At 36.3% G+C, this 12,743-nt stretch overlaps 2 protein-coding genes across 2 annotated transcripts; one reads left to right on the forward strand and one right to left on the reverse strand.

Annotated features, from left to right (window-relative positions):
• Nucleotides 1-5,351: 5,351 nt before the first annotated feature.
• Nucleotides 5,352-8,802, reverse strand: LOC114290491 (small heat shock protein, chloroplastic-like). The gene is made up of 3 exons (XM_082913389.1): nucleotides 8,775-8,802; nucleotides 7,764-7,925; nucleotides 5,352-5,941 (listed from the first exon to the last, which is right to left on the reverse strand). The coding sequence occupies exons 1-3, from the start codon at nucleotides 8,800-8,802 to the stop codon at nucleotides 5,442-5,444; spliced, it is 690 nt and encodes a 229-aa protein (XP_082769515.1). The 3' UTR covers nucleotides 5,352-5,441.
• Nucleotides 8,803-8,830: 28 nt separating this feature from the next.
• LOC145819402 (two-component response regulator ORR26-like) lies at nucleotides 8,831-12,117 on the forward strand. Its single transcript, XM_082913390.1, has 5 exons — nucleotides 8,831-8,888; nucleotides 9,008-9,182; nucleotides 11,075-11,187; nucleotides 11,432-11,567; nucleotides 11,982-12,117. Exons 1-5 carry the CDS (start codon nucleotides 8,831-8,833, stop codon nucleotides 12,115-12,117), a joined length of 618 nt encoding a protein of 205 aa, XP_082769516.1.
• Nucleotides 12,118-12,743: the final 626 nt, after the last annotated feature.

The following is a 12,743-nucleotide window of genomic DNA, read 5'->3' on the forward strand; positions in this document are numbered from 1 at the left end:
TCGAATTTAACAATCTTGCCCCTTAAAGCTTGTTTTAATCATAACCAAAATATGGTCATGGTTAATACGATCAATCAGTTTTAAATTGACCATTTTTGTTTCGAACAACAGTCCATACTTTCAAAAATATGGAAGCCTTTTTTGAGGGCTGCGCTGTTTTAGTCCGAAAAGACAATCCTTTCGGTATATATAAACCAACTATTGGTTTTGATGTTTCGAACACCAATTCCCATCCTTAAGGGGTATCAAGTTTTGCTTCGAAGGACATTACTCTCATTAAAAAGCCTAAAACAGGTTTTTAATCCCTTTGAAGTAAACAAATACTTGTGCATTCATACATCTTTAGGTATAGAATGTGCTTCGAAGGCGGCTTCTCAGTTCCGAAGCCGCTGTTATTTGACTTTTGGCACCAAAATCTGGTTTTGAAGCCAAATATTTTATTTTGAAGCTGACATCAACATCTGGGATGTGTTTTTCCCTCCAAAAGTATCAATATTGAAGGAAACTCTTCGTATCTGTACCTTTAGTACTTTACGAATTACACGATATATTTTCAAGACACAAAGGTTCTTTAAAACCCTTTTATTTCGTGTTCTGAAATCACTCGCTCGCTTAACACATAAACCCTTCTCCTCTATTAACTCTCTCTTCCTCGCTGTTTGCTACCAATGGATTCTTCTTCTCTGAAAGTACTTGCTGGCGATCGTATAAGCCCAACCATGGCTTTGAAAAGATGTATCGATGAAGAAATCGCCAAGTTAACAACTGATGGGTCAAGTGCCATAGATGGACACCTCTTTGTTCCTCGTCACAGCCACAAACAAGGATATGTCCTCGGTCCTATCTTTCGAGAAGCTCCTGCTCAACTTCTAGCTTTATACCCTCGCTTGGAGGACCACTTTCTTCTCTACAAATGAGGGCTCGACTGGGGAAATTGGAGAATGACCCGACCTCACCGTTGCTAGCCGACATTGAGAGCTGAATGGGAGGAATGGTATGAGAGAGTTGTGCCTGCAAGAGAAGATGACTTGAAAGAGCTTTGTATTCTCGATGCCCTTCGTCTTTCCAAGTTTAGCATTCCTGAAGACCCTTTTTTGATTCCTGCTGCTCTTTGCTTTTGGAACATGGCTTTTAATTTTTTTCAGTTTCGATGTGGCATAATGGCCCTCACCGTTCTTGATATCTGCCATCTCCTAGGGCTTTCACCCCTTGGTACTTTTTTTACACCCAGCTATCCGGACCTTCTTGTGAAGTTTCCCCTTCCACCCTTAAATTCCTCCTATAGTGACTTTGTAAAGGCTGAAAACAAAAGGGTAGGCCCCGTAAGAGATAGAGAACTTGTTTCCTTTATTTTATACTGGTTGTGTAAGTTTCTCTTTTGTACATCATCTCAAAGGATTATGCCTGAATTCGCCCCACTTGCGAAGGCACTTGTTTTGAAAAAACACATAGCCCTGGCTCCTTACCTCTTAGGCCATGTTTATAAAGCATGTTCCCAATTTTGTGAGAAACCTCTTGATGTTAACCAAGGGGGTCCCCTTTGGGTGCTCCAACTCTGGCTCTTTGCTTACTTGACTGATTTGCATCCTAAATGCTTAAAATTCCTTGTTTAGGACCCTAGCACTTATGGGGAGAAATATGCCAGAATTATTCTTTATCCTGCTTCCTTTGCCTACTACCTCACTTTTTTTCACCAACTTCCTATTTTTTCATCTGCCACCTTCTTTTGCCCATTTGATATTAACAAAGGACCTACTTGGCTGCAAACATTCTTAGCTGATAAAGAGTGCTCCACCCCACCCTACAAAGACATGTGGGCTTCTATTTTGTTGCCGAGGGAGCTGTTCATTGGCACTTTAAACCCTCGAGCTTATAAGTGTTTAGCTGAGGTGTACTGCCCTTCTCAATTTGCCAGGCAATTTGGGTTAACTCAAGGGATTCCCATTCCACTTTGCAGCCTCTCGAATGTCCATTTTACAGCCAGAGACCTGAGAATACCCAAATCAAAACTGGAAGAGGCAACATTTAAACGTTAAAAGAATTGAGTGAGTTCAAATTTGTCCCCTTCCTTCCCTCTGGCTTGGCTCTGAAAAGATTTCAAAACTGGTGGACAACCAATATGGAAGTGCGCTTATCCGTACACCTTCATGATTTACTGATAGGGTTAGGAGTGCCTTCGAAGGCTAAATTAACAACAGTTGAGAACATTCCCTCTCTTTCCACAGCTGCCAAAACTACTCCTGCAGCCTCACCCTCTCCTGCTAGAGTTACCAGAGCTGCTTCAAAAAGGGGTAAGTATTTTCAGGTTTCTTTTTCCTTAGACTCTTTTGTTTGTTTCCTTTACATTCATATCTCTTGGTTCAGGGTCTCCACAAGAAGAGTCTCCTAAAAGAGCTGAAACTTTAGCTACTCTCAAAGACAAACAACAACAGAAAAAGAAAAAAAAGCTAATACTCCCTCTTGAAGAATCTGAATCTCAGACTGAAGAGAAAGAGATGGAGGAAGAGCAAGAAATACCATTACAGAGAACAAAGAGGAAAAAGATGATTGTCTCTCCTTCTAACTTGGTCGAAGACCCTTCTCATGAGACAACTGCCAAAACAGCAGAAAAGGAACTTACCCCTGAAAGGTCTGAATCCCAGATTGAAGAGAGGGAGACTGAGAAAGAACAGGAAATACCATTACCAAGAAGAAAGAGAAAGAAGATGACTGTTTCTCCTTCTGATTTGGTCGAAGACCCCAGTCATGAGGCGGCTGCCAAAGCAGTAGATGAGGAATATTCCAGAGAAATAATTGTTTTTCAAAGAGCTGAGAAGAGACGGCAGCAGCAATTCTTAAGAGATGAAGCAGCTGCTGCTGATGCAATCCAAAGGGAAACTGTAAGAAGGCAACATATTGATGAGCACTATTCCCTTCGTAGCTCTCCCATTGTTGCTATCACTTCTGAAACAAGTAACTTCTTTCATGCCTCTGTTGTTTTTCCTTGTCAAATTTTTGGTATTGAGACTTGACATTACTTTATGCTTCTTCTTTTGCAGCAACAACTACTGAGCCTATTCTTCCAATAAGGACTCTCTCAGTTTCAGTTGAAGTTGATCAATTGCAAAATTATCCAATCCAAATAATCAATATTTATTATACTTCTTTATATTCCTCAATTATCCAATACAAATAATCAATATTCTACCTTGTCTACTAATTATACTACCATAATACAAATAATTAATATTCCACATTTTCTACCAATTATACTACCATGAAACACTACGTGACCGTATTTCCGGACTATCGAATTATCACCCATGCATATAAGACCTCGTTTGTGAATATTTTATTTTTGTAATTTTTGATTTTTTTTTGGGTTAAAATATGAGGTAAAAAAATTGATATACTTATGATATTTTTTTATTTTAGAAAAAAAGAATATTTAACTTTTTTAATAATTTATTAATCTTTTAATAACTTTTTAACTTAAACTAAAATAAACACTTTCCAAAAGAAAACGAGACCTAAGTCTCTTAAACACTCTCCCCTTCCAAGTCAGTTTTTGAGTGTGAGTTTTACACGAGATTCATATCATTCTAATTAAAATTTTATTTTGGGTGTTCCATGGCCTTTTAGTTGGATTGCAAAAAAATTAATTTTAACTTGAATTAATTTCTGATCTGAGAAAAACTTGGATTAATTTTTGAAAGGATTATTTACTTATAAATATAGCGTAACTCTCTTTTTTAAAATAAACTTCTCTATTTTTCAATTGGATCTATTTTTAATATTCTTTTTAGACTTTCAATCCTTACATAGTGTTGCAAGATTTGTTCTTTGTTTGACATTAGTGTAGGGAAAATTTTGAAAAAAAATCCAGATAAACCCTACGAATTTTGTGGCAGATGAACACTACATGGACATCTCTAATCCTTACTAAAATTCAAATTTGAATAAAAAGTCATTTGATTCCATAAATTTGAGTCCACTTTTCAAAAAATTAAATTTTTTATTTTTTTATATATTTTTTTAATAAATTTTTTTTAATATTTTACACAATTTTTTTATTTTTTAAATATTATCTAATTTAAATATACTTAAAAATATAATATTTGTAATAAAAAAAAACTAAAAAAATTTATCAAATACAAAAAATATAAAAATTTAATACATTTTTATATTTTGTTATATTTAAAGATTTTTGTATATATTTTTTAATTTTAAGTATATTATACTTAAGTGAATTAAAATATTTTAAAAAAAAATTAAAAAATTTTAAAACTATTTTTGAAGACTTTGGTGATTACAATCTCTTAAATTTCTTCACTCATTACTTAAAAACTAAAAAATTGAACGCTTTTATCCAATCTTTCCACTATCATGCTTTTCTCTAATTTATAGTAGGGGTGCAACTCGGGCGGGTTCGATCGGGTTGGGGGTTTACCCAAGCCCAACCCGAATTGTGTTTGGCAGTGCCCAAGCCCGCCCAAGCCCGACCATCAACCCGAGCATGGCTACCCAAACCCGGACCAAGCTTTATAATTTGAACTCGGGTTAGCCCGAATTGCCCGAATTGCACTAGACAACAAAAAGCTTCTGCAATGGTGCTTCTCCAAACAAGCCCTCTAGAGTGCCTACTCGATTTGAAGAAGCTGCTGGAGTTTGGTGGCACTAGCTTGTTTGAGTTGAAGACACAGATCACACTTTTAAGAAACAAAGTTAGCCATTGCCATTGGGATGGGACACTCAAGCCAGCCAAAAAAAAAAAAAAAACATTAAGGACATCTATTTAATTTAATTTATATATATCATATAATTTCTATAATATATTAAATGCAATTCGGGTTAAGGTTGCTCGGGTTAGCCACTGATTTTGCCCAGGCCCGGCCCGAATTACAATTCGGGCATCAAAAATCTTCCCAAGCTCGTCCAGATTACAAAATATTGTTGCCCAAGCCCTAAAAAAACTTGGGTTGGGCACGGGTTGCTCGGGTTGAGCCCGCCCGAGTTGTAGCCCTAATTTATAGCTTCCACTCAAACTACAACACTCATCAGTCTTACTCACATTTAAGTTTATTCATTGAATATGAAACTTTCTACCAAAACTTCTACTCAACTTGAGTAAAAATATAAGCAATAACAACAAAAACAGAACATTCCATGAGGCATAATATAAAATTGTTGCACAAAATTTATATATATATATATATATAAAGAGTTTGCACACATTCATACATTGAAAATGTTAATTTCATGGACTCATTATAAAATAAGGCATGAACATCCTAAACAATCAATAAGAAACAAAATTAGAAAAACAAAATAAAAATGAAACCAACACAAAATATTTAAAGAGAACAAAATACTAAATTGAAAAGACTACTCTCTTTTTCACTACATTGGAGGAGAGAAAATATTAAACTCACTAACATGGAAATCTAACCACTAAATTAACCCTAATAATTGATTATACATTCAACTACTCGTTGAACATTAATGTCCAAAACCTTGGAAGTGCCACTAGCTTTAGGTATAGTTGTATACAAAACCCCATCTTTAACCTCAGCTTTAATCTTCTCAAACTCAACATTCTCAGTTAAAGCAACTCTACTACTATACCTACCTTGGCTCTTTACAGACCACTCTTCATTTTCTACCTCACTTTCTTGGCCATTTCTGTCCTTGGCCATTTTCTCAGCCTTGACAACCAACATTTTCTCTTCAACATAGACCTTCACATCATCTTTGGTCATACCGGGCATGTCGAATCTCATCTTGTACTCTCCCTCTCCTTCCTTTATCTCCCATGGAGTCCTTCCCCTGCTGTACTCGCCGGTCTCAGTTAATGTCGGCGACGGCCACCCGTTGGTGTAGACAAAAGGGTCTTCCATCATCCTCTCCATGGTTTCCATCATTTGTTGCACTGTCCTTGCTGTTGGAAATCTATCCCATAACCCTGCATATAATGAAGGGTCAAAACTACACTATATAGATATTAGGAAAAATTAGTTTAAAGTCTCTCTCTCATTTTTAGTAATGGGAGAGATCCACAATAATATTTTGTGATGTCTAAGGTCCATCACACATTCCCATACATCTCTCTCCATATCTAATCTTCCTGGAGAAAAGAACGCAGAGACTGATCTTTGAATTCGAGATTTTAAAGTTTGGTTTTCTTCCTCGTCGGATAATTTGACAAAGGCCTCCAGCTTCGGACCGACCACTATATATACATACACAAACTCCTCCTCCATCCATTTTCTAAGGTTTTCAAAGATTTCGAGCCCAGACCTCTTTCGCCATGGAGAGGAGTAAGTTCCTTTTCACTCTATCCATCTATCTATATCTATATATATATGTATATGTTTGTGGTTGCTTAGATCTGTATCTATGTGAATTTTTTGCTATATGGTTTTCTATATATTCGTAGATCCATTGAAGGTTTGAATTTTCTGATCTAAAAATGTTTTATTCTTTGTACTTGTTATTTTATTGAGTCTTCAATTGATATCTGTAATTCAATTTTTCATGTAGTGCTAAGAAATCTGAGAAATGTGTATTTTTTTTTTCTTCTGACCCAAACACCACCCCTGTTTATTTCTGAAATTCTTATTAGATTGGATGAGCTTGATTGTGAACTCAGATCACAATTGGCTAGGCTTCAATGAACTTGATGTTGGCTGGCTAGAGTCATTGCGAACTGGCATCTCACTCCCACGAACTCAATTATGAGATGTGATTTAAGATTGTGAAGACACATCCAAGGCTAGGGTTTCTTGGATCAATGTACGATCACCAAGGACTATTCATAAAAATACAACTCTGCTGCAAATAGAGACAATATCTCTAGTTTCAATCCAAAGAATTTCTCTGGTTTAGACCAGAGAAATTCTCTTAATTGAACGGGCATCTTCTTCTCAACATCTAGAAGGTTCCACACGAGCATTTGGACCCTGAATATGCCTATGAAGAGGCCGATGTTTACATTTTGCAAAAGAAATTGTAGCTGTAGCACACAAATATCTGGTAAGTTTTGGAATTCGGAGTAGAGACAAGCTATTCTATTCATGGAGAATTTCTTGTTAGAACTAAATTTAAGTGGAGAAAACTTTATTTGAAATTTGTGATTGTTGACTGCTTCAGTATTATTTTGTGGGTTTGTTAGTAAATATTGCATTATTGGCTTACATATTACACAAAGTCAGAGAAGTTCTTTGTGAATAGAGCTAGAGAAATTTTCTTTGACTCTATCCACAAATTTTCTCTACACAATTTTCTCTGGATAAAGCCACACAAAGCCATACAAATTTTCTCTACACAATTTTCTCTGGATAAAGTCACACAAAGCCACACAACTTTCTCTACACAATTTTCTGTGGATAGAGCCACACAAATTCTCTACACAATTTTCTCTAGATAGAGCCACACAAAGCCACACAATTTTTCTTTACACAATTTTCTCTGGATAAAGGCACATAAAGCCACACATTTTTCCCCGAATAGAGCCACACAAAGCCACACAAATTTTCTCTAACACAATTTTCTTTGGATAGAGCCACACAAAGCCACAAAAATTTTCTCTACACAATTTTCTCTGGATAGAGCCACACAAAGCCACACAAATTGTCTCTAACACAATTTTCTCTAGATAGAACCACACAAAGCTACACAAATTTTCTCTACACAATTTTCTTTGGATTTTTTTGGTACTCAGAGAAAATTGGTCAAAATGGTGGTTGTTCAATTTTCTCTAGTTTGTTGTTGTCTAAATGGCTTACAGTCTGGTTTTTCTCTGGAGAGAATTTCTCTAGAGAGAAAATCTATGGGAGGTCCAAAGAAATTCTCTAGGAAGTGCAGAGAAATTCCCAGAATTTCTTTGGAGAGAAAATCTCTGGGAGGTCCAGAAAAATTTCCAGAATTTCTCTTGGGTCGAATTTTCTCTAGATCGATGTTGAAAGACCATAGACATTATGACAATGTTGGGTGTCCTTTATGCTATAAAATCTTAATACCAGGAATCTTAAAAAAAAAATCCCCTAGATATTAATGCATTCCCAATAATTAAATAATAAAATTATACTTTTTACCATTGTAGTTTTGCTTCAATGTATTTTTATCACTATGGTTTCGATTAGATAAATTATACTTTTTACAATTATAATTTTACTTAGATGTACTTTAATCACTATAATTTCAATTTAAATAATGTTGGTCTTTATATTTTTAATTCAGTTTCAATTTCATTATTTCATTTAAGTTAATAGTTAAAATTTATGATTTTTGAAAACATGTTAATTATGTAGAAAATTTTGACTATAATTTCAATAGAAAAAACAAATTAAAACTAGATTTGATGTCTATAAGAAGGCACTTGACACTTCTAACTTGGAGGTGCCTTTTGGGTTGGAGCCCAAGGGGACACCGACTGTTGGGGTTGGCCATATTGGACCATATTTCCTCAGTGGGAGCTGGGCAGAGCATCTAACATATTGATCAAACTATCACAACCTGTCTTTGGTGTGGAAATGCTTGATCGTGGATGAACACTGAAGCATCCTTGATCTCAAAAGATGTGGATTTACTTCCCATGTCCTCTGCATATTTCATTTTGTTCAATGAATGATCTTTATTGACCGAACATCTTTCTTTCTTTCATTCTTCTTTCATCATTTCTTTGGTGATGAAAATGCTTAATGTCTGTACTTGCTGACATTTTATAATTTTTCTATGCTACTTTTTTTGTGTTTCAGTGACTACATGCTGTTTGGCAAGAGAGGGCTTGAACTCACTTCGTGAAAGAAAAGATGGATTTGACATCGTAATCAGTGATGTCAACATGCCTGACATGGATGGGTTTAAGCTTCTTGAGCATGTTGGTCTTGAGATGGATCTTCTTGTCATCAGTCAGTACTTGTGATTAATATTTGAAGCTTTGTTGTGATTGCTAGATTTTCTTGTTCTCTTCCATTCATGTCTATTGAAACTTTTATTTCTAACGCTTTTGCATTCTTAATCTTTGCAGTGATGTCTGTTGACAGGGAAACAAGCAAAGTAATGAGAGGTGTCCAACATGGGGCATGTGATTATCTTCTCAAGCCTATAAGAATGAAAGAACTACGTCATATATGGCAACATGTCTTTAGAAAGAGGATACATGAAGTGAGAGATATTGAAGGTCATGAAGGCACGTATATATGGTATATATTCCTACATATATTAGGTATTGATTTCTTATATATATTAGGTATTGCCATAATTAGGTCTCTTATAGGATACTCTTGCTTGTAGTTAGATTTCTAGTAGGATACTCTTTCTCAGCTTATATATACAGGCCTTCTATTGTATAATATAATTCATTCAATACAATATCATTCAATACAATACATATTATTCTCTCACTCTCTACTATTCTAACATGGTATCAGAGCTATAGGTTAAGCTCTTGGTATTCTTCGCTTCACCGGCGGGCAGTAGCCTTGCCTTGGCCGACCGCCGGACCTCAACCTATTCCGCTGTCATATTTTCCTGTTAGTATCGATTCGTGGTGATCTCTTCCTTTTGTTCGCTGTTTATTCCTACTCTAAATATCTCTATCATATTTTTTTACTCACAATACAGTTTTTTCTTCACTCTATCTTTTCCTCTACTTCACCCTCAAATTGGTTTCTCTCTTCCAGCCTATTTGAGTTTGAGGGGGGATATTACTATATCATGGTGAGTATGGTTATACACCATACAAACCACCTAAGCCGTCTCATATGGCGCACAACTTAAGCTGTCCCTTGTGGCGCACAACTTAAGTCGCCCCTTGGCGCACCACCCAAGCCGCCTCCTTTGGCGCACAATCCAAGCTGCACTCTCTGGCCCACAACCCAAGCCGCCTCTCTTTGGCGCACAATCCAAGCCGCTTTCTCTGGCGCACCACCAAACTCGCTCCCTGGTGTATCATCCAAGCTGTCTCCTGGCACACCCAGTCATTTGTTGCCATTATCATTTAGCACTATGTCATAAGTTATGTGTGTGCCACGCTTGCTAGTTCAACATCAGTTCTCTGCATCGGTCCAACATGACCCCTTTAAACTGTCCTGACATTGATTCCGGTTAGCTTCTACATCGATCCGGCATGACCCCTTTAAACTGTCTCGACATTGATTCTGGTATGCTCCTACATCAGTTCGGCATGACCCCTTTAAACTATCCCGACATTGATTCTGGTTAGATCCTACATCGGTCCGACATGACCCTTTTAAACTGTCCTGACATTGATTCCGGTTAGCTCCTACATCTGTCTGGCATGACCCCTTTAAACTGTCCCGACATTCATGACGGTTAAATCCTACATTGGTCCAACATGACCCTTTTAAACTGTGTCGACAATTACTCTGGTTGGCTTTTACATCGGTTCGGCATGACCCCTTTAAACTGTCTTGGCATTAGTTCCAGCTAGTTCCTACAATGGTCCAACACAACCATAAACTGTCTCTCGGCATTAGTTCTAGCCAATTTCTATATCGGTTCGGCATTACCTTAAATTGTCCTGGCATTAGTTTCAACCAGTTCCTACAATGGTTCGACACGACCATAAACTGTCTCCCGGCTTTAGTTCTAGCCTCTGATCTATTTCAAACGCCCTTGTGCTCCCGTTCGGATTTTGCAATCTATTTGCCTTTTATTTTATTTAGTTTTATTTCATGTTTTAGTTTCTCTCTTCAAACTCAAGATGTTTATCTTCCTTGAGTTTGAGGGGGGATATTAACGTATATATGGTATATATTCTTACATATATTAGGTATTGATTTCCTAGATATATTAGGTATTGCCATTGTTAGGTCTTTTATAGAATACTCTTTCTCATAGTTAGATTTCTAGTAGGATACTCTTTCTCAGCCTATATACACAAGCCTTCTATTGTATAAGACATATCATTCAATACAATACATTTTATTCTCTCTCTCTCTCTACTATTCTAACAAAGGCTATAAAGAAACTTAGATGATGAGACATGGATCAGACCAATCTGATGATGGGCAGTTGTTCGGTGGAGGTGACTTGACTTCAGAAAAAAAAAAAAAAAAGATGCTGAAAACAGGCATGACGACAAAGACTTTGTTGATCCTTCTTCAGTGAAGAAAGCTAGAGTAGTTTGGGCTGTCGATCTACATCAGAAATTTGTCAAAGCTGTAAATCAGATTGGATTCGATAGTGAGTTTATTATGACCTTTCCTTTAAAGTGGGAATCAGAAGTCCTACTAATTCTATTTTGTTTTTGTTTTTGGTAAATTGTTACAACTAAGTGGGAGAGAAGACCCACATGCAGGTGAAGGGAATTCGAACCCTTGACCTCCTAGGTGCAACTCTGTAGTTACAGTTGTTTGCAATCTAATTGGTTTTCTGTTATTCGGCTGTTGTGTTCTAGAAGGTGATGATTTTCATCTTTGTTTGGCAGGAGTTGGTCCTAAAAAAATTCTTGACTTGATGAACATACCATGGTTGACAAGTGAAAATGTTGCTAGCCACTCGCAGGTGATACTCGTAACTCTTGCTCAAATATTAGCTGGAATTAACTATCGACATGGGGAGGTGTTAGTGATGAAAATATATATATTGACAATCGCATTGGTTTGTTTCATATATTTTGGCATTCATGATCAGGGGGTAGTGGGTTTTGAGTGCTGTTGGGGAGTGGGTTTAAGAACCTGTTTACGTTTTGTTGGTTAACTTTTTACATTGGTTGTCTTTGGAGAGTAGTATTGTGCTTCATCCTAATTATCTGATATTATGGGTTCTCATATTTTATATAAATGTCTCCCTAATTCCATTTGTGCCTTTCTTAAGTAGATTCTATTACTAAGCTCACCATCTATGATAGACCGCACTCGTTCTGTGAATGATATCTTCTTCCATTAAAATTAAAATTAAGTACATGTGTTTGAATGACAGCTCTGAAGATTGAGGGAAATATGCTATCTATTTGATACTCACTGGAAATTTGACAGAGATATTTTCATTGTACAAAAATACCGCCTCTACTTGAGTAGGTTACAGAAGGAAAACGGGCTAAAGGCTTCGTTTGGTGGGGAAAAGCAATTGGATTTATCTTCAAGAGACGCTGCTGCAAGTCTTGGCCTTTAGAATTCGATCAATATGCAACAAAGTGATGCTGCTAGCGAGATCTATGAAATATCTAGCAATAAGACTCTTGTCCAGAATGTCGATCCCAAAATCCACGAAGGTGATCTAAAAGGTATTGTTTCATTGCCAATGGCAGAACCCAAGAAAGCTCCGGTTCATGATATTCTCGATCCTCCATTACAACATATAAGACTTTTGGCAACCAAACTAAAACCATTATTTTGGCCTCTAAATGATTTTTGTGACAAAATAAAATTCAACACTAAAAAAATCACTAAAAATGCGCCTAGTAAAGTCTTTAGCGACGAATTTTTGAAAATGTTGCTGAAAATGACAATTAGCGACCAATTTTATATTGTCACAAAATATTTGATTTTACAAGACTAAACATTTGGTCGCTAATACTTCCGTCATAAAATGTCTCAATTTGGCCGCGAAAAACAAAATGATGACATTTTTAATGACAATGATATTTGGTCCCTAAAAGACAAATAACTTTCTCTACAACACATTTTCGTCGCTAAAAATCAAAGTTGGGATAGCTAAAAATGCACAAAAATTAAATGTCATCCAATCATAAAATAAAAAAAATAAAAAAAAAATTTGACATCCTCAAATCAAAGACA

Source organism: Camellia sinensis, chromosome 2, assembly GCF_055761805.1.
Source record: "Camellia sinensis isolate YWXY chromosome 2, ASM5576180v1, whole genome shotgun sequence".
NCBI lineage: Eukaryota > Viridiplantae > Streptophyta > Magnoliopsida > Ericales > Theaceae > Camellia > Camellia sinensis.